The sequence below is a fragment of the Cebidichthys violaceus genome, unplaced genomic scaffold (genome assembly GCF_023349555.1).
Source record: "Cebidichthys violaceus isolate CVI_PGR_0920_01 unplaced genomic scaffold, fCebVio1.0.p SCAF_5, whole genome shotgun sequence".
Lineage (NCBI taxonomy): Eukaryota > Metazoa > Chordata > Actinopteri > Perciformes > Stichaeidae > Cebidichthys > Cebidichthys violaceus.
The window spans coordinates 8874672-8897033 of NW_027176705.1; the positions used below are offsets into that span (position 1 = coordinate 8874672).

The 22362-nt window shown below is 39.9% G+C and overlaps 3 protein-coding genes across 4 annotated transcripts; 1 reads left to right on the forward strand and 2 right to left on the reverse strand.

The window, feature by feature from the left end:
* Window positions 1–2792: 2792 nt before the first annotated feature.
* On the reverse strand, window positions 2793–6204 carry nrn1lb (neuritin 1-like b). The gene is made up of 3 exons (XM_068731205.1): window positions 6150–6204; window positions 4115–4262; window positions 2793–3096 (listed from the first exon to the last, which is right to left on the reverse strand). Exons 1-3 carry the CDS (start codon window positions 6202–6204, stop codon window positions 2793–2795), a joined length of 507 nt encoding a protein of 168 aa, XP_068587306.1.
* Window positions 6205–9219: 3015 nt separating this feature from the next.
* On the reverse strand, window positions 9220–12410 carry thap11 (THAP domain containing 11). The gene has a single exon (XM_068731025.1). The coding sequence runs from the start codon at window positions 12079–12081 to the stop codon at window positions 11266–11268; it is 816 nt and encodes a 271-aa protein (XP_068587126.1). The 5' UTR covers window positions 12082–12410; the 3' UTR covers window positions 9220–11265.
* A 2961-nt stretch (window positions 12411–15371) lies between these two features.
* gfod2 (glucose-fructose oxidoreductase domain containing 2) lies at window positions 15372–22362 on the forward strand. 2 transcript variants are annotated; one of them, XM_068730886.1, is made up of 3 exons: window positions 15372–15438; window positions 16673–17016; window positions 18935–22362. In XM_068730886.1, exons 2-3 carry the CDS (start codon window positions 16764–16766, stop codon window positions 19834–19836), a joined length of 1155 nt encoding a protein of 384 aa, XP_068586987.1. In that variant the 5' UTR covers window positions 15372–15438; window positions 16673–16763; the 3' UTR covers window positions 19837–22362. The 2 variants fall into 2 exon arrangements, with proteins under 2 accessions (XP_068586987.1, XP_068586988.1); XM_068730887.1 differs by having other exon boundaries at window positions 15377–15434.

Sequence of the window (22362 nt, forward strand, 5' to 3'; positions counted from 1 at the left end):
TACATTTTTAATGAAGTTACCCAAGATGACAACAGTCATTATATTTTTTTATTAAAGGATGTGGATGGATCATCAAAAAGAAGATTTAAAGAATATATGACTTGACAGCACATTTTCATTCCCACAGCAGCAAAGCCACCTTTAGTCACTAAAGAGCATCTCATACAGACACTAAAGTTTAGTGTCTGTATGAGATGCTCTTGGCTTTCAAGTAACTACAATATAAACCCATCCATGTCATTATTAGACACACAGAGAAAATACTCTGGGAGTGTGATGTCATAGTATAATTGCTGAAAAGAAACCCACAAAGGGTGGATGTGAAAGGATCAAACAAACACAGGATGCCGGAGTTTGAGACCAATGCTGATGCTTCTGGACCCAACCATGATGTTTTTACTCAACCTAACTGAGTGGTTTTGTGGCCTAAACCTAAGCAAGTGCAATAGGTCTGACAAAGCGTCAGTATGTGACGAGTTGCAATGAGAATGTGTTGGACCTGACAGAAAGTGAATCCAGAGCAACATCTACCATTTGCTTTTTTTGGCAGACTAAATCAAATATATATAAAAACAACAAGTTAGTCTGGTAGACTGAAATGCAGTGATATAGAGGCCTGGAACCCTTCACTAATCTTCATTAGCTAGTTGTCTTGAATTATCTTAAGAAAAAATAAGAAAAAAACTCTAATATGAAAGGTGGTAGCACACATAACTGACTGAAAATAGACACAACTGATGTTTGCAGGTGTTTACAAGGAATCTAAAGGCACACTGCCTTTAGATTCCTACTCAAACTACAGCAACACATTTCAAGTTCATATTTCATGTGGAAAAATGAAACCTGGTCAATATATTCATATAGAAGCTCTGACAGCAACAGATTTGAAATCCCCTCTCTGCTCATGGTGCCTTGCCACGTTTTGTCGTCATGAACAAATCAGGGTTATAATCAGTTTTTTAAACATGTAGTCTGTCAGTAAAAAAGCAGACAAGGCCAGAGACTTTTTGACAGTCTGATTTCAGATTGAAAATCAGGTACGCCGTGCAAATTGTGTCCAAACCGCATCTGAAATCAACTGTGAAATCTATGAAACAGCACTATTTAAATCAGCCATTTAACCTGTGAACTTTGGGTTACAGAGGCTGCATGGTGGCATTTAATCAGTGTAACAATATTTCAGCAGAATATAAAACAGGACGTCCACCCGAGATTTCAGTGACCGCTGCAATAACTTCTTAAATTCAGCATGCTGCAATAATTAAGTTATCACCTCCGACCGTTAGATGTCATACCTGCTCACTTCATGTTCAAGTCATGGCAATGCTGACACAGCAACACGCCACACAACTAATCATTCATTTGTCACTTACAGTATTTATGCTCCGTGCTCCGAGGGCACTAAGACTGTCTTCAAGGGTTTTGAGGTGCAACCTGCTACACTGTGGACAAATAAAGACAGACAAGATTAATCTACTCATGATTCTGCTGTTATGAAACAGCTTAAGAGTATTAAGATCACACACGCACACACACATACACACACACACATACAACTGACTCAAAAACCCATGACATAAAAGTAATAGCTACGATTTAAGGAAAATAACTCAGCATTGTGTTTGTCAGTGCACCTTTAATTTAAGTTGTTTGTCAGGTTAAAATCAGAGTTAATCAAAGAGGCATGTTTCACTCTATACTGCTGTGACAAAAATGTTATAATACAAATAACCAAAAACCAGAAAACAATACAGTAAATAAATTGGTACTGTGAAAACCAGTGAATAAAATGCAGTCTGTGTTTGCAATAACAGCTCCGTAACAAAGAAAAGTTATACAACATTAAATAACTTTATAGCAACTGTTAATGCTATAAGGATGAAACTTGGGAAACGTCTCACTCCCCTCTTCCTTATTATCTTATTTTATTGAGAGTGTGTGTTCTGTGTCCTTTTTAATTGCGCCATATGGGATGCATATTGATTGAAGTGAAACATTACATAACAGAATAGAAAAAGCAACATATAACTGCTTCAAGAAGGACTGGAAAACCACTGAAAGGGTCACATGAAATGACAGTTTGAACAAGCAATGGCATTTTGCAACATCATGCACACACTGCAAAGTATGTTCCCACACAAAATCAAATTTTCTGATATTAAACTGTTCAAACAGGATGATGAATTAAACTGCACAAAAAAACATAGTTTGGCAGCCTGTAATAATACTCTATTCTGGATCACACCTGATTGGATCACAAGCACATATGAACACCTGGCATCCCTTAAAATCTCTTTTGTCCTATAAAAAAATCTGTCAGTATTCCTGATGTACTGCAGTAGTGACAAAAATAAAATGTTTACAACAAATATTAGCTTTTCATTTTAACTTTGAGATTTGTCTTTCAGCTAAGTTATCTCAGTGAGTCGGAGGGCCTTCATCCTCATTAACTGTTCATCACTCCAGCCTACATAATGTGACCAAGCAATAGTAGACAATGTGAATTTAATCACAATCAATCATCCACTCATCTTAAGTGACACAGTTGAATATTTGTCAGAATGAAAGCAACTTCTTTGTCAACTTCTTTCTGAGAGCAAATGCCTAAATAGATGCTCGACTTTGTTTTGTTTTTTTCATTTGTCATCCAGTGATTGAACTCCTTATTTTAGGATCAATATGTAATCATGATGAGTCTTACTTGTGAAGAGTGTTTACCCTCACGTGTTTGGATGGTAGGGGGAGCTGGACTTTGACGACCAGCTTTCTCATTGAAGGACTCATTTGGTTAATTAACTCCTGAGCAGAAGTATTAAGGTGCTGGATACAGATAACAACAGTGTGCAGAAGGTGGGGCTGTGCTTGTTTGTTTGCCCCTTCAGTTTATCCTGGTTGGTCTGGTCAGAGGTGGGGGGGCTCTGGGGTGCAGGCACAGTGCTGGCTGGGAGGGTGGTGCGGCTGGCACACATGTCATAGAGGTTTCCAGAAAATTGCGTCTTCCTGGACTCTTGTCTTAGAGACTCCCAGACAGCTGCTGCTTCACCAGGACAGCCGGCTAGAGCCGAGTTGGCACAAACATGGAACGCATTCCAGGACCTTCAAGGAACCAGGACATGAGGAGATATCAGTGAAGAAATGTAATGACTGCAAGCCAAGATACAGGTAGAACACAACAATACAGTGATGGGAGTATGGGTAACATCTGAGTAAAAATGAGCCCCTGGTTTAACTCTTCATGTTGCTGGTCTGGTGTTAAATTACTTTTATAAGTTATAAGCCTTAACCTTTTAGCCTTTGTTTACTTGACAACACCTGTGGTTACTGGTGGTGGTGGCTGGTACGTTGTAACAGTACAGTAGAGTGCCATTCAGGGGAAGTAAACCTGCTGCAGCTACTCTGTCAGAAAAGCAACAGAAGACGAGCATTGTTTAGTGCGTAATGTTTTTAATAGAGAAAGTAAAATAAATGATGCTAAGAGACCGAAGAGTCTGAATCAAAACAATAAAGTTATAGGCCTTAAACCCAAAACAATGAGTTAAAAGACTGTTGTGTAATCAGGCGATAACTCTCTGTGGGTTTGTCACTGTGAGCACATGTTACATCCATTGCGAATATAACAAGAGTTTACAGCCTGTAAGGCTGTACTCAAGGCTAACATCAGCATGCTAACATGCTCTCAATGATAATGTCAAAATGCTGATGTTCACAAAGTATTATGCTTACCATGTTCACCATCTTAGTTTAGTATACTAACATTCGCTAGCGCAAGAAAGAAACTACAGCTGATGCTTTTCATTGGGCTTGCAGGCATGTCATAGCAATCAATATTTCTTGAGACATTTTACAAACATTTCCAAATGTCAACCTCTTAGTGGCACAAAAGGGAAATTCAGAGGATCACTAAGAATGAGTAGGATTAATCACACATGCAACAGTTGTTGACCAAAGAGGTGGACCGACATTAACATCCTTTGCGCCACATCGCTAGCCTGGCCAATACGACTAATCATTATATCAACTTTAAGGATTATAACTTTAACAATTTGAGACAAGATGTATCAAGACAGACAAGACGTTTACTGGATGGTTACCACAGTGGTGGGCAGACACACACCTGCAGACTGAATCAATGTCCTGTGTGCTCTGGTCTTTTTGTGTATCCACCAAACTGTCTCCAAGTGTGACTAAACACTGAGCAAAACTCTTGTAGATGGAACCACATGAATGAGGAATTGCAGCTCCGGAACACACAGTGACCAGGCCTAATGGAGCGGAAGAGACAAGAGAAAAGTATATTTACAATTTGAGAAACATTTTATAAAAAGGGGTATCATCATATGAATATGGGGATGAGTTAGGGATGAGAGAGAGAAATAAAATCTCTAGATTCTTTGGTTCGGGGATTTCATCTTGTGGAGTGAAGCACATTGTGTTCATAGAGACATGATCCATCTGGTGCTTAGATGGATCAAACAAATACAGAAATATGGGTATAGTATGTAGTATTCCATTCATCTGGACGGATTATACAACCTCAAAGCCAAATTCAGTGTAGGACTGCAAAACCCTGTGTGAGCTGTCTGAGTGCATTGATCAGCTCATACGTAACATGTCCCTCTGAGCCTGGTTTGAGTTGAGCCACTGAAATGTTCCTGAAAAGGTGTGAATTAAGGTTTGACTGGAATATTTGACTGGAAGACATTGATTTGGAATAGAGGACATTTTTGCATTAACCCGATCAGTACATGAGGCTGTGGAGGTGTGTTTCAGATGTCAATCTCTTCCTGTGAATAGGACCCACACAGTTGCTTTGTTGTTGGCCTTGAAGACATCTGTGGACACATGCAGTTGTCAGCAGCCATTGGTAAACTGTTCCAGGATCAGAAGTGCACTACATGGCCAAAGTATGTGGACATCTGAGTATAATACACCTCACTCTAAAGCCATGGATATTCATTTCTTTATGATTACTATTGACAGACGTCAGACATTTATCGATACATGTGTGCAGATCTTTTATCCGACTTCTTTAGTTACCTGAAGCATTCATATTTCCCTTAATTTTAACTTGAGCATCAAAAGCATCCAAAACATAAAAAACAGCCCCAGACCTAAAGAGAGCAGGAGTGTCGACGTACTTTTAGCCACATCGTTTGAAAAGGCCAGAGGCCAGCCAACCTTTGCAACCACAAGTAGCAATTACCTGAAAGTCAAATTCATCTTTAAAACCATCTATGTATTATTGTAATTATTTGAAAATGTCCCATCTCTATATTTGCCTTAATATATCAGTGGGTAATTATTGTATCTACTGTATAGCAGTCTTTAGCTTTAACAAGTGATTTCCCCCTCTTTTTTCCTGTCTATGCCTCAGACACATGAGTCATGGCAAAGTCCATGTGTGATTCAACTTTTTCTGTCCTGATTGCTGCCTTAAGAGTTTATTAATCACGTATGAATAGACATTGTTAAAAACTGTTTTTTGTTGTTTATTCCTGTTGTATTTGCAAGCTTATATCTGTCTGCGTTGTATCATGATTGTTAATTTATTGTTCATCCCACAAGAACGTTTAGCATGATTTTACTGCAAAACATTTAGTAAATCTCTTTAGATTCATTTCGTCGTTGTCATTGATAAAAAATCCCACATTGATAAGTGTTTCCATTAATGAAGATGGTTATTTTTCTTCTGCAGAACAATCTTACTGGAAAAAAGAAACTGGAAAAAAACTAGAAAATAACCTAAAAAATAACAGATAGTAGAATTCGCCCCTTAATACTCGATGTATCTAAAATGCACACAAACGGGAGGCGAGAGCGGGAGACAATCATAACATGAGGGGACAGTGAGCATTTCATTAAGGTAAGTGCATTTGTAAAACCTCTCTGTCCTCAGTTTCAGAACAAGCTAAATGATGCAATATTCCTCATCAGTCAACTTAACTATTTTGAGGGGTTTTCTGACAAACCTGCTAAAATTCCTCTGATCAACCTGAGTTTGAAGACATATGTGTATAAAAAAGACACATCTGGAAAACTGTGTGTAACATAGGACAGGCAAGAGCAAACTCAGCACTTACAAATGTTTCCAGAAGACTTAAATGCACATTGTCAACACACTGACACAACAATTAAAGAAACATCCTTACTGAGGCAGAGAGAGATAGGCAGCAGCATGGTCGCCATGCCTGGTTGGGACTTCATCGTTGGTTCCACGAGTCCCACCTCTGAACCAGAGGCTCTGATGTGAAGCTCCCACTGACAGTAAGTCCAAAGAGTCCAAAGATGCTGCTTTAAAATGTGATGTGATCTGCCATCCGTTGGGAATTCATCAGATTGCAAAAGCACAGCAATGCACAGTGGCACAACCCGACTGGATTAACTGTGAAAGGGGCTGTTGCATCGCAGAGAGTAAGAGGATGTGTGCGTGTGAGTGTGCATGCATGTGCACTAGGGAGGGGCACGAGGCGAGAGCCATCGAGAGCTTGGAGGCAGCAGACCAATGACAGCATCACAACACAGCACACTGGATTAGAGAGTACTCATTTCCGGTCTTTAATATTACGTACATTTATTTGAAACACAAATCAATTATATACATCATTTTTGACCACCTCTGCCTTGTTCACACACTTACCTGCTGCAAAAACCTGATTTTACGACTGAACAAGGAGTTTGTCACAAAGGAAAGTAGAGGGAAACATTATCACAAGTGTCAGGAGGATTTTCGTTTGCATGTGGACAGATGGATGAAGTCCCACTGAGGATAAGAGAATCCAGCTCACCTGGGAGTCCAACACAGACGCAAAGCGCCCTCTGAGAATAGCAACGATCCATGAGGATCATCCACAGCTATGTGGGTCATGATGGGTTATTGAAGAGCGCTGTATGAACACTCTGAACTAAAGGTTGGACAGAGACACACTACACATGCAGACCCTGATTTTAGATGGGTGATTGTAAACCATCTACCTTGTTCCCAACTTTTCTTACTTGAGATTGTGTCTTCCATCCTCCTCATCTTCCTCTCTGCCTCCAAATCCTCTGCTACGCCCCCCAGATGGCTCACACTCTGTGCATTAGTTTAAGTCCCTGTTCACATCTGTATACTGACACAGGAGGAATGGTAACCCATTGTTAATCTGTGGCTTAAAACAACCATTAACTGCAGAATAATCTGTCTGCATCTGAAGCTGCTGGCCTGAATCAATACATCATGGGAACGTTGGCAGCAATTCCAGCTGTGCTTCTTCCTGAAAACATCAGGTTTTTGTACTTGTTTACCTTACAGATGTGCTCTGGATCAATCGAGCTGGATGTGAGGTGTCTGTGAAACACGACTGTATGTTGAAGTCATTCCACAGGTTTTCAGAGATATTTGATCTCTCTGGACTTTTGTTGTTGTTGCATGTTGATGCAACTGTATGCAAAGAATGCCTGGTGTAAGAGTCCTGTGTCACACCCCTGGCCTTATGCTTCACTGTAGTATTGAAGGGTATACTGGCGCTGTTTTTCATTGGCCCTTACAGTAGTGCCATTTCAGAACAATTTGAATGCAGCAATATTTCAGACAATAGTGGGCTTCTATCTTTGTGTCAAATGTTTGGTTTTCATTTTAAATCCACAAAGAGAGGTCCATAAAGGAAAAAAAACAAATGGTCGATGCTTTTCCCAGTCTGGTGAAGAAGAACCCTGAGCTCAAACCCATCCAACACCTATCAGATGTACTGCAGCAGCGACTGTGAGTGTCCACATGATTTTGGCAATGCAGTGTAAATCATCATGCAAATGTCCTGTCTTTGTCACTCTGAAGCATCCATCCTCATTATAATGCTTTACAACGGGAAAGGTGACATCTTATTGTCCCTGTTTCTATATCGTATTTTTACTGCAGCTGAATCATTAAACTTGTCAGGTTGTGTCAGAGTGTCCAGATACAGATGTGTGAAGTGTTGCATTAATTGTCCTCCCAGCACAACCAAAGAACTCAAAACGCTAACCAAAACTCATCTTAACTGGGCCTGTTAAACAGGGCCTGTTCTGACACTTGACTTCTCCAGTTCAGTGTGGTCTACTGAATCCCAAATTCTGCAGCACACATGTATGACTTTCCCACATTTTTATTTCTTGGACCGCAGCACAGTTTTTCTGCTCGAAAAAGTGGTGTCATCTGCAGAAATACCAATAATTATAGCTTGGGCTAGATGTATTATTAAAATATATATATATACATATATATATATATATATATACATATATATATATATACATACATATATATATATATACATACATATATATATATATATATATACATACATATATATATATATACATATATATATATATATACATATATATATATACATATATACAGTATGTGCAGGGAATGTTTGATTATTTTTGGTGACAATACTTTTCTCCACGTTACTTTAAGTATGAACATATTTTTCTATACTGTTTTATTCATTCAACAAATAAAGAAAGCCATTTTTTAGATATTGCCTAAACACACGCAGCTCTACAAGACCTATACCTATATAAAATATGAACACTGCAACATGCAGAATTTTGATTGAATTCAGTAAATATCTGATGACGTAATAAGAAAGGCCCAAGCCTAGCGCTACCTGAAAGCTTCATTTGTTTTAGTTTATATGGTATTAATCAGGATACAACAACCCTTTAAACGCGTCAGCTCATGGTGTTCCACGTGGTTCAAGAATGTTGATTTGCACGGAACGAGAAATTAATGTGTGTATCTTGATCATTGTAAACGAAAAAATCTTAAGTCCTATGACAGACTGTGTGGGTCTGATGGTTTACAGCAGACAATCAGAAGACTTAAGTCTTTAGATAGAAAGGAATCAGAAGAAATTGTATACAGTGGCAATCTGTTTTTCCAGGCACGGGTGTACGGTTTATACATAGTCTGATGTCAAAACACCGGACTTCAGGATTACATATTGCATACACAGTTTTACTCCATTATAGTAGAATACAGAGACGGCTGTGATGAATGGCAGCGGCCATTGAAAAGGAAGATAGAGTTGAGTAAATTTGATCGACAGCGCTGGATTAAGGCATTATGCAACACTGCTGGGAGTAAAAAAAAAAAAATCCAGATGAGATTAGGATCTGGATCCTCGCTCTCCGTCTATCCATTCATCCGGCTCTCCCTCTTTCTCAGTTTCATGAGACACATTAACACAGCAGGTGTTCAAAATGATGGATTTTAAGTTTGCGTTGAGTAACAGCTTTACAATCACATTAAGACATTCAACTGCTTTAATAGGAGTAACAATTAAGCAAATGACCATCCAAGCTGCCAACACACACAGACAGATGAATCAGGCCATATAGACGGGAGCTAAACCTCCTGCTCTGCAAGCTTTTATGCCACCGCCATCTAGAGGGAGAAAGTCATGCTGCAACATTGGACACATTTTACCACTTGTTGTCTTCTATCAACCTATGGAAAAAATCAAGTAAATAAACAAAGACAACCAGACACAGTGCACTCAGTGAAACTATAGCACTGAAATCATAGTCAAATAAGATAATCACTTGCAGGATATGGTTTTTCAAATGTGAGGATTTGCTGCTTCAAAAAATAATTTTCTTTTGTAACTGTTGACCAATAGAAGAAATCAGAGGACACAATCTTATCCTCTGGTATCTCGTAATGGCCACTTGTCCTTATTATTGGACATTTTATGGCCTAACCAATTCATTAATCTGCTATTGTGATCCCTGCATAAATCCATAATAACCCTAATTTACAATATTAACACAAACATGAACAGGAGTATCAGTGCCTTTTTGTTGATTCTCAACAAATAACTCCAAGTACAAGCTGATGGGTTGCACACTTCATCACATTCATCTTAATAAGGCAATATCTTTATCAGGACCCTCTCTTAACACTGACAGAGTAGCTACATGTTGAGTGAGGCTTTCAGCACCAGGTCACCCAACAGAGCAGCAACCCTGAGATTCGAGTCTTCATGATTTGGGATTTGATATGATGACAAACTGTATTACTTTTTTTTTTCCGAAGAAAGAGTCCAAACAAGAGCCCAAGACAGAGGACTGTGACCCATTTGGGTTGAGCTATGAGCCCTCAACTTGAAGGTAAAAGCAATAAAAAAAATACTTCAGGACCTTCTGACTCATCACTTTGTAACTGTGACTGGGATAAAATCAGGAAAACATTTCAGGAACTGAGAAATTATTCAGTGGAAATCATCTCCATTTCAAAATGAAATTTACTTCAAAATGAGAGCATAGCTGTCAGAAATGTATGTAACATCCTGTGTATAAAACACTTGTGTACGGGACAGAGAAATGCAGCCACTTGATGTCTGTGAGGAGAAACATCGAATGAATCACATTGAAACAAGCAGGCGCTGCTTCAAAGAACAACCTCCGGGACAGACGGACGTGTTCTAGTTGCATAAAGTATCTGAAGAAAATGGTTTTCTTTGTACTTCTCTTACAATTTTCTAAAAAAAAAAAAAAAAAAAAAAGGATGAGCAAATGAAACTTAATGCATATCATCAAGAAACACATTTTGATAAGATTACATCTTTTGAGTGCCCCTTCACGCTTTAAGGAATTCCTTTAATTCCATTTTCTGTTGATCAAATGTCTTTAGCAACAAAAATAAAAAGGAAAACAACTTTAAAGGCAACTCAGATAAAGTCGTTTCATTGGCGACACCAAGTGTGCCAAGAATAGTGTCTTGTTCACAATAAACCCTAGATGCTTCAGCTCGGCATACTTTACCTCTGCAAATCTACATTGAGATGTTTCTTGCAACAGCCTCCTAACTTAAATTCACAAGCAAGGAAATAGACACATTAGAAGAGAAATCTTAAAGACAAAAACGTTCTATGCAACTAGGCAGTTTTGAGCATTTTCCTCATCAGTCCGGTTATAAGTGTGTAAGCCTGCCTAACTTGTAAATCAGTGCAAACTAGGAGTCTTGGTTGAATTAATAAAATGCTATCTTGGTTTAGCTGTATGTCAATGTTGGACTGTGTATGATCCTACGTAGTTTCCAATGCCAATTATTAGTATAGCCTAAGCTACATAAACTAGCCAGCCAACTTTGTCTTTACCACAGACCAATGAAAAACCAGCTCTACTTGTAAATACATTGTCATCGCTCTTGGTTTTATACAAAATAGGTCTGGATCTCGTCGGTGTCCTCTCCGTTAGTCAGAGTCTCTGTAACGGATCGTCTCCGGTGATGTTCACCCATCACATTTTCTTCCGGACGCTAAAAGCAGCCGAGTTTCCGTACAGCAGTCGGTCCCGCTCCCGCACCTCCTCCTGCAGCTTGGCCTCGGACACCCGGAGCTGGCGGATGGTCGCCTTCATCTCCTTCATCTTCACCTCCATCAGTGCGATGATGTCCCGCTGTTCGTTCAGCTTCCGCAGCAGCTCGGCTGACGTGGTGCCGGTGGTCAGAGAGTACGAGTGCTCCAGCGGGCTGCTGGTCACACTGACGTACTGCGCGGGCGGCTGGTGCGCGATTTCGACCGATGAATCGTCGGCGGTCAGCTCATCGCTACCGACGGTGTAACAAGTCCCCTCGGACTGGGCGGGCAGCCGCGCCGTACCCAGGTACTCCCCGTTCTGGCCTATCTGCACCACGGTGATGCTGTCATCGCTCGCCTCGCCGCCAGCGTTACCCTCGGCTCCTTCCGCCGTGCTGCCCAGGACGTTTGTGAGCACAATTCCGGAGGTCGCTGCGGCGGCGGGGCCAGGAACCGCCGCGGACACTTTCCTGCCTCTGCCCCGCCGACTCCTGCGCTCGTTTACCCCACGCAGAGGGAAGAGGGACGGCACTCGGATGGTGTAGGTCTTCCTCCCGCCGGCGAAGTGCACGCTGCAGACCCGGTGTCCTGTGGTGGGTTGGAAGGTGCTGAAGCAGCCGCTGACCCCGGCCCGGGAGATGTTCCTCAGCCACAGCTCCCTCAGCGTGGTGTCTTTAGGAAACGTGTAAAAGCGCAAGTCCCGGTCCCGGTGCGAGTTGTTGTAGCACCCAGGAACACAGCAGGTGAACCCGGGCATGTTTATGTCAACAACGAGGCCAAAAGCACGGTCTTCAAATTAAGTTTAGCTTATTTTATTGTTGTTTCTTTATTCTATGCGTTGTTATCAAGCTCAGTGGCCTACAAGCGGAACTACACGTCCCACAACGCTAACAACTTCCTGTTTATTTTTCACCAAAAGTAAGCCGCTTTTCTTCGTACGACGATTGAATCCACCTTAATTGATCCGGACTCGACGCATGCAGAGCTCTTACTTATGCTGAATTTGAGGCTGATATTTTATTTTCGGTGGTAAATGTCTCGGTTTGTTCTTCGCGGTGTTATCAAGCCAACCGTCCTCCACTGAGAACTAGAAGTCCCATAATGCCTTGCGCTTCCTGTCCATCTCCGTTAGTAAACTACCGCCCCCTGCTGGTCAGCAGGTGGTACAACACGCTGAGCTCTGCTGAGAAGTATTGATTCCATGTCCAGATGTTTTTATTTAGTTAATGTATTTATTAAAACACAAGCACACAGGAAATAATTATGATATGTTGAAGAACAATATATTTTTTTCTGAATAACCATGTTTCCGAGGAAAATACTTTAATTGTCTGCTTACATTTGCGCAGATACCATTTTCCGTGCATATAATAAAACTGGTTTATTTGAGGCTCTACACACCCACACAGGTGTTTTCAATTACACCGGCTTATTATTGCGTTAATCGGGTAAATGTTTGAGTACACTGTATATGCATTGTGATCTGTTGGCCCAAGTTAAGTTTACTGTGGCACCAAGGTGGCATAGTATTGAGTGAATTAGACATAGAAAAAATATGGCAACAAAGTGACAATCAATAATATTGAATAGATTTAAAGTTAGAATAGCAGTGGGAATGTGTTGAATTAAGTAACATGTAACAAGTAATGTGCTAAAATGTGACTTGATATAATTAATTTTATTTAGTGAATCCAACTCAATTTAACTCAGATATTCATTAAATATAAATAAATTTCTCCCAAATATTCAGTAAATATAAATCAATTTCAACCAAATATTCATTAACTGTAAATCAATTTCAACCAAATATTCATTAAATGTAAATCAATTTCATCCAAATATTCAGCAAATTTATATTACATGTCACTTTGTTGCCATCATTTTTTTTTAAGTAACCATTTTTTAGAGTCAATAATATGTTTAAATAAATGTAATGTCAAGGTCTGTGAATGCTTTAAATAGTGATACCATAATGTATTTTAGTTTGAATGTGTAATTGTTGATATGTTACATTTGGTTATTGATGATTTGTGTTTTTCCATTTTAAAACATTGTATGTATGATATGACTATAAATGATTGATATTTTATTTTCTTATTTGTTTTATTGTTTTATGATAATACAATTATTGTATTCATGCATGTAACCAGGGCACCATTGGAAATGAGACCTTTGTCTCAATGGGTCAGTTTAACTGAAAAATGTAACTGGAAAGGAAATCCCCTGGAAATTACCTGATGTAACCAAACTCTATGAACTAATAGCCTAAATCCTAAGAACTCTAATTAGGCTACATAAGTAAAAGCACCTGTGAAGGTGGACCATGGGGCTTTCCAGAATGTCAATGAAGCTGTTAAATATCCACATCCTCATACTGAACACACATAAACAAAAATTAGAAGTGTTCAATATCAATATCAATCAATGATTGAATGTTGCCCATTTTTAAAAGAGTTATTTTTAAAAGTGTTTCCCCCCTATATGCATGTGTACTGCAACGCAAAGCAGTTTACAATAAATGTTAGGCCTAAAAGTTGTATCATATAGTATTATATCAAGCATCCATGCAGGTTAAACCCCCATAAATCCATGCATGTGACAGAATGGTCATACTGAAAGGAAATACAAGTTTGTTTAATTTGAATTCCACCCAATTTTTAATATGTTTCCTTCCACTGCTTTGTCACTGTTGCTGTCTTAAACAGAACATTAAAACCATGCATGTCTGCATGTGGTAGTAACCTTTATCATCCACCTCATGGGCTTGTAGATTCTTCCTTTGGGATTGAATTTGTGGAGCCAACCAAAAAGCCCCAAATCTCAAGATGTACTGGTTTGGATGTTGTCATCGTTCCTATCATCCCCATACAACCATTACTCCACCTGTCAGACACATCTGGATATAATCTCCACATGTCAAACACTTCTCTGCACATTAGCAGACACATCTATAGTTTGAGGGGCAGATTACAGTCAAACCCGATACATCCTTTGATGAAATTTGACACGTTTTAAGTTTTATGCTACAGAAAACAGACTTTAAGGAAGTTCATTTAGCTTCACACCTTATTGCCTAATATTAAAGGATATTTCCAAAATAAACTTCAAATTTGAGCGAACTGTTTTCAACGAAATAAACTAAATTCAAGGAATACTTAAACATGCTTTATTCAAATGAGCACTTCAGGTTTGTAACTACTCCAATAGCCTTCATCAGTGTATAAGAAGAGGACTTAGTCACCGTGAGGTCACCCATTGGTTTGTGGACTACAGTTTTAAAGCCTCGAATTCGGCATTTTAGCTGTCGCTATCTTGGTTTATGGCTTTTTATTGGGTATCAACCTCACGTTTGATGAGGTTTTACAAACAGGTTTTCTCACCCAAAACTTCTAGAACAAATTTGCCATTTGTCACAAATTTGCCACCTGTATCCCTGTGATCTTTCCTGTACTTTGAGATGAATGCTAACATGGCATGCTAACATTAGAATTCTAACTTGCTAAAATATTCTTTAATCATATACAGTGGAGGCATGTTAACATGGCAAAACACTGAATATCACATGCTATCATATCACCATTTGAATATCCATTAGTTAGTAAAATGCTGCTGTTAGCACGTTAGCATTCAGCTTGGATTGGTAAAAGTCCAGTGTTTAGCTCCACTCGTTCTCAACACATATTGGACTGTTTGAGTTTTATTCAGTGATGAATGGCAACCAGCAAGATTAATCTTAGTGTTTTTAGCAGGTCTTAGATGTTACCCCAAAATTTACGATACTCTTGTGAGAGTTTTGCAACAGTTTTAGCAAATTCTGGCAAATTGTGGGTTACCGTATAGGCCTATTGATAATAGACACTCAGTTGTATGTGTAAATGACTCTTAAGAGGTTCTGTGATTATTTCCGATAAACCTTTTTCTTTGTTAATCACGTCCTGCTAGCTTTTATTTTGTAAGTGCCTTTTTACGTTTTGGGTCCTTTATTTTGAAGTCCTTCTGACAAAACCGGAAGCAGATCCAAACTTGTCAGAGTATGAAGTTACCATTAGCAACTGGGCAGCGCGCGACTGAACAGCTTCAACGGCTGTTGGTGTTGTCCTGGTAAACACAGTAGGTAGCTAACGTTACATTTTACTATGGCGTGTTTTGTATACCAAGTCTGAATACCGTTAGATGGATTTACTTTAGATATTAACTCTGTAAAGTATCTTTATTTAACGGGAGCTGTTAGAGCTCGCTTTGCGGATACCTGGCCCCGGCTAGCTGAACATGCTAGCTAATGTTATCAGTAGTCTAGCTAGCTTAGTGTGTGTGTGTGTGTGTGTGTGTGTGTGTGTGTGTGTGTGTGTGTGTGTGTGTGTGTGTGTGTGTGCGTGCGCGCGCGCGTGCGTGTACCATAGCTGTCCGGGACATTATTCGTCTATATTAGTCACATTTGTGGCCACTTTCCCTAAGTTTGTGGTATCGTAAAAAATATGGCGAATACCCAACTGACTATTGATCCCTGTAGCGATGATTTCTTGCGGCATGGCTTTGTTATCTGACCAGCCGACAGCAGCACAGCGCGGCTAGGTTACTCTCTGTGGTGTCCGTGTTTCAGAGAGGGAAGCCTTGGTTAATTTATGTTTGTTTGGCCACGCTGTTTGCTCCCTGAGGTGATGCAATGTGAAGAAGCGAGATCTTATATTTCATGGCTCCAGGTACTGTAAGCTACTACCCCCACCCTCTTACTCTAAGGTGGGTCATACTGTGGGCAGGTGCCCCACCACACAAGCCCATTAACCGCAATTAACATGGAGGAATGAAATCCACCACAGTTGTAGGTCCATAACAGATGGCCTGTCTAAGGGCAAAGGCACAGACATACACTGCATTTGCTCCAGAGGTAGAGGTGACGTTGACTTTCGGTGGGTGTGGAACATCTGAGGAATGGCATGTTAACTATGTAGCAGGACACGGTGTAAGTAGAGAGATTACTGATAAGAAAAAACTGGTCTAGACCTCCATCGGACGTGTTGGTCCTGTTTGTTGATACAGTCACTAGAGATAATATAGCTGTTGTCCTGTGAGACACGTTATTGTCTGTGGTTTGGTTTATCGTAACCTTTCGATATAGATTAAATGTCTTACGGTCTGCTCTTGAATCCTGCATTACAGTAAAGTGATTTTCTGAACTTATTTAAGTACTTTAGCTGAATGAACATTGAATGTATTTACATGCATGTTCATTATTGCTCACCATAAATGTAACTGTTGTGTGGAAAAAAACATAAAATTACAACAAAGTGTGATACTTGATTTTTTTCAATGTCACATAGTATCATTGGTCTCTTCTTGTATTTTTACAGGTACTGTAAGCTCTCCTGGAATTTTAGGTTCTTGGGATGTCGGTGAGGCTCGCCATGGTTAACACGTAAGGTCGCAGTGAGTGGCGCTGCCATGTTGCCAGGAGTCGGTGTATTTGGCACGGGCAGCACAGCCCGAGTGCTCGTCCCGTTGTTGAAAGCTGAAGGCTTTGAGGTTCATGCACTCTGGGGGCGAAGTGAAGAGGAAGCGTGCTGCTTGGCAAAAGAGCTCGGCATCCCCTTTCACACCAGCCGATCTGATGACGTCCTGCTGCACCAAGATGTCGACCTCGTTTGCATCTCTATACCACCCTCAATGACGAGACAGATCGCTGTCAAAGCACTGGGTAAGAGGTCATAAACACACATTCAGTTTTACTAAAAATCTGATTTTTTTACTTTTATTTAAAGTGTATAAGTTGAACTTTTACCCTAAACATTTGTGCTAAGCCTACATACATTCATTCTATCATAATTCATAAAACCTACAGCATTGCAATTAATTAATTTACATCTCCGAATCCAGAATTTTTGTGTTCATGATGACACTAAGATAAGATCAGTTTTCTTCCAAAATGCCACGTCTTACATTCCAGTTTCCACTGACACTATATTACCAGTTACATGCCCAGCTGTGATCAGACCCAGTTGGGCCTGGCAGGTTAGATCTGCAATAGATATGAACTTTTTGACTGCAATGACAGTACTTCCCAAAGGATGCATATACTAAAAATGTAACGTATCTCTCTGGGTTCATCCTTGAGATGTGATTAATGGTGATCATACCCGTAAACTCAGGGAACGTAGCAATATGAGGGGGAAAGAAATAAAACAAACCTTACCGACAAAAACGTGAAACCCCTCACATTTCACATTTGCTAGCAGCACATTGAAGCAAACATAACCAACACATTGTCTTATCAGAGGAGAGTTGATCTATAAAGTTAACTTACTGTATCTGATGGAATTCCTGAGTGTTGACCTCAGCTTCCTGTTTTAGTTGCAACTTCCTGAGTGTGTCCCCCGCCAAAGGACTTGTCCATGGCAATACCTCCAAAGGGAACTTGTATATAAAAGCTATACACATCTTCTGTGCTATCACAGAGCACTGAGACACCAAGTCTGCCCTATAGTTTCAAATCATAGCTGATATACACTTTTAAAAGTTACACCCAGCTAAAACAAATGCAGTCTAATACAACAGTTTGGCAAAAGTTGGTTTGTGATGCTGTTGAATTATATTGAGAGCTGTTTGTATAACTTTGTCTGCCCTGATTGATATAAATGGAGGTAGGAACTTACTGAATGTGAAACCTAAATTGTGTGTAAAGCTTTATTATTAATTAAAGGCAGATCATGAACCATAGTGAGTGAACATGACCTCCACCGCCTTAAAGATTAATTCAAAGAAGGGAGTCAGTTGTTTCACCTTTTTTGTTTTTGTTGAGACAACCAAAAATCATAAAAGTTGTTTATGTGGGGGAGGGAGATTGCCAGATTGTATCTTTTAAAATGTAAAATTCTAGTATTCTTATTGCACTTTATGTCAGATTCATAGAGTGCTGCAGGGATGATAGATTCTGCTAGGCTAACCCGGAAATTAGCATCGCAGTGGTTCCCTCGACAAAAAGCCAATGGGATTTTTCCAGTGGATTTTGTATTATTGCTCTGTGGCAAACATTTATGATACTTGCATGTTTTGTTTGGCAAGTTAATCTTCACAAATGAACACCATTTTTGAAGCATAAATGCAATTGCAGGATGTAAAAAGACAACTCTAGGATATAAACAAACTCTACCACAGTCGCACAACTTCAACTTCACTACCGCTATGCTTCCAACTTGAGATTTACAAACTGGATTTTGCACACCTACGTCTTCTACAAACACCTTTCCTGAGTGATGTCTAATGTGAATCTAAAGTTTAAAAGTTTGCAAAAGTGTGAGTACCAACACAACAAGGCTGTTAAGGTGGAGTAGTGAGTAGATGAGTTTCTGTGTTTGGTGTAATGTCCTACACAACGTCTGTGGTCTCATTTGTTAGCAACCGCCTTTTTTAAGCCGCGTAAAAGCTCCAAAATTCTGTAAAAATGTCTATTTTTATTTTTATTATTTTAAGTATCTAACCAAAAAAGCATTCAAATTGTTTAGAAGTGCAGAAATGCTAACTTATTTCTGGGTTTTAGGACCTTTTACTGTCGCACTCTATTAAATTCAGTGTTATCTGAATAGTGATAACGCCGGCCTTTCCCTCTCTCTTTGCAGGTATTGGTAAGAATGTTGTGTGTGAGAAAGCTGCAACTGCTGTGGATTCATTCAAGATGGTGACTGCAGCCAGATACTACCCACAGCTGCTCAGCATTATGGGTAATACCCTGCGCTTCCTGCCAGCTTTTGTGGCAATGCGCCAGCTGCTGGTGGAGGGATACGTTGGAGAAATGCAGGTGTGTGATGTCCGAGTCTATGGCCCCAGCCTCCTGGACCAGTCCTACGGCTGGACGTGTGAGGAGCTGATGGGAGGAGGCGGCCTACACACTGTCGGCTCGTCCGTCATTGACCTTTTAAGTTACTTAACCGGTGCTCGAGCCCATCGTGTCCACGGCCTTCTGCGGACCTTTGTACAACAAAACGGTTTGATCCGAGGCATCCGCCGCGTCACCAGCGATGATTTCTGCTTCTTCCAAATGTTGATGGGTGGAGCCGGGTCCAGCTCTGGTGGTGTGTGTTGCACCGTGACCCTGAACTTCAACATGCCGGGGTCATTTGTGCACGAGGTCATGGTAGTCGGATCCACCGGGAGACTGGTTGCCAGGGGGGCGGAGCTGTACGGTCAACGCAATGGGGAGAAAGGTGAGGAGCTGTTGCTCGGCGACAGTGGGTGGGTGGGACCAGAGGTGAAAGAGATGCCCCTGCCTCACCTGCGGGGGCTGAGCTCCATGGTTAAGGCCCTGAGACAGTCTTTTCAGGCTCACGAGGAGCGCAGGTCGTGGGCACGAGGACCGGTGGCCATGGCACCAACGTTCGAGGAAGGTCTCTATGTGCAGACGGTGGTGGAGGCGGTGAAGCGGTCCAGCTGTAGTGGAGAGTGGGAGTGCGTTGAGATCATGAGTCAGGAGCCAGATCCCAATCACAACCTGTGTGAGGCTCTACAGAGAAATAAGAACTAAATATTACATTATTGAGTATTTATACACCCAGTGCAACTTATCCATGTGTCTGACAAAACTGGGCTCTGAATGTTTTTCCTTTAATTCAGCTGCAGAGGCAGTTTACATTACCCATGACTACTTTTTGAATTTTTACATTCTGTCACATAATGAGCAGGATACTTTAATTTAGAAAACATGACTGTGTAGTGGATGTTTGTACCCTCGCAGTTATGATTTGTTTGTACACTACGTTTGTTGCCACAGCTCCATTATTCTGATTCCCAACAAAAAAAACTATTTAAATAGCTACCTGTTTCTGTTCACTTGTTTATTACCTATGCCATGACAAAAATTTCTACATGGTAGTTATTCTCACTGAAGCTTGAAGTCATGGAGTCATGGCTGCACATTTCCTGCTAAATGAGGTTGATATATGTCACCTGTCAGAAAGGCACCACACCTATGTCCAATATTAGCCAAGAGCAAAATTCCATGGGAGTCAAAAAACAACCATTCAATGGATGTCTGACCCTGTTCCTCACTTTAATGATCGTATCTGGATACATTTCTGTATTTTAAGAAACATCCAGGTTTTTGTGTTTTACTGATAATCAGAGATAGATCAAATAAGCTTATACTTCCAATTTGTAATTAAACAAGAGCACAGCTCTTCCTGAGGTATGCCAGAACATGTTTGAATATTTCCTCTTTACAAGGTTTTTATTTTTATTTTATTTTTTATAAATCATCAGACCATCAGTAGTTAGTGTTTGCTAGAGTTTACAATGACACCAATAAATGGTTGAATGGGCATCAGCACAATCAAAACAAAGTTGTTAAGTTGGTGCACAGGCATATACTTTCTTCTAACTGCCCAATTTTGGGTCATGACCAATTGTTGAGCCAAGCCATTCATTTAGTAAGGTTTAGTAATGTGTTTCAGTAAAAGGCAACTGTAAGTGTGCAGTTCAACCAAGAAAACATTTGAATTTTTGTTGTACGTAACATTAAGATTTTGGTGAACATGAATAGCACCTTATTCTGAAAGGAAGTGTTGACCTCTGAAATGAATGTGAATATCAGCATGAGGAGGATTTGACTAACAAAACACGACTGGCAGAATTCAAATGATGTTACATTGGAGCTCAGCCTCTATAAACTTCAGAATAATGGAGCTGTGCAGAGTTTTTTTTTTAATTTATTTTTTATGTTTGTAATGGTTGATAATAAGCATCCAGTCAAAGATTGCAAGAGGGGCTTATAGGTGTTTATGTTATGACATAACACGGCATACATAAAATACCAGGGATTGAGTAAAATAAGCTATGTAGAAAACTGAATAATAAAAAGTCTAGTTTGTAGCATTGTCCCTCAAAATACCCAATTCTTAAAGTGATACCTAATCTTAAGTCTTTATGTTGGCTGGAAAGATATTTTTCTTCATATGCTTCTTCACAGACAGAGCGGCTATTGGTGAGCTGGAAGTGTTGACTGCTGCAGTACGACAGTAATGACTTGTTTTCATTGTGGAAAAAGGATCTAAACTTCAAACCACTCTTGGGTCATCCATATGTTCAATCATTTCTTCAAAATGTACTACTTCCAGATATATACACACTACTGTAATGAGGGTGACAGTGTTTTTATAATATAAAACGTTGGCTGGATCAAATGGAACGTATAGAAGGACAAAGGTGAAGTGGATTATGTCTCAGTGAAAGGGAGTCATAGGAATGTTTGGTACCTGTTTTTTCCACTGTGAAAACTCCACAATGGTAATCTATTTAACTGTTGAAACTGACTGTGAAGAAGGAAACCAGTATCTTTTTAGAGCCACCTGTCAAGTTTACACATGGAAGTTTACAGGAAGAGCACTTGATGCTTGGATTATAGATTTTAGGGTGGAGTATCCCATTAAACAGAAATGACAGATTAGTGACCTTTTTATTGGTAAACTGTCAAAAGTTTTAGATGCAAACCCTGAGAGTATTTGACAACTAAATGTATCTTAAAGGGTTTGTTTACATGTGCTATCCATTGAAGTAATTTGATGTTTTCATAGTTAGATTTCGTTTCATGCAATCTATGCATTTTAAGTTATTACAGGAGACTCGATCCACCCCCATACACCATTCATCCTGAAACCTTACTGATCTTGAGTAGAACCACTGGACTAATTGGCTCAGACCAAGAGAAGGAAGTGTGAAACAGTTTACGTTGTTGTCGTAGTCACTCACTGCATCTCAGCACTGCTGAATACCCTGAATAATATTGGGCCTCAGTGCTCCTACTGCTGAGTCAGGAGGTGAAGACGAAAACAGTGTGTTACTTTGATTTGATTGGTCTGTTCCCTTCTTAGACCTACGCAGAATATGCAAATAGGGATACATACACTTTACACGCTTACCTCACGCTATCCCAACAGTGCTTTACAAAAACAATTAATCACGTTTACATTCAGTGTCTTTATACAACACATCACATTTGTCTGCAGGATGTTTCCTTAACCCACCACTATTAAAATGCATTCCAACTAAGTTTTCA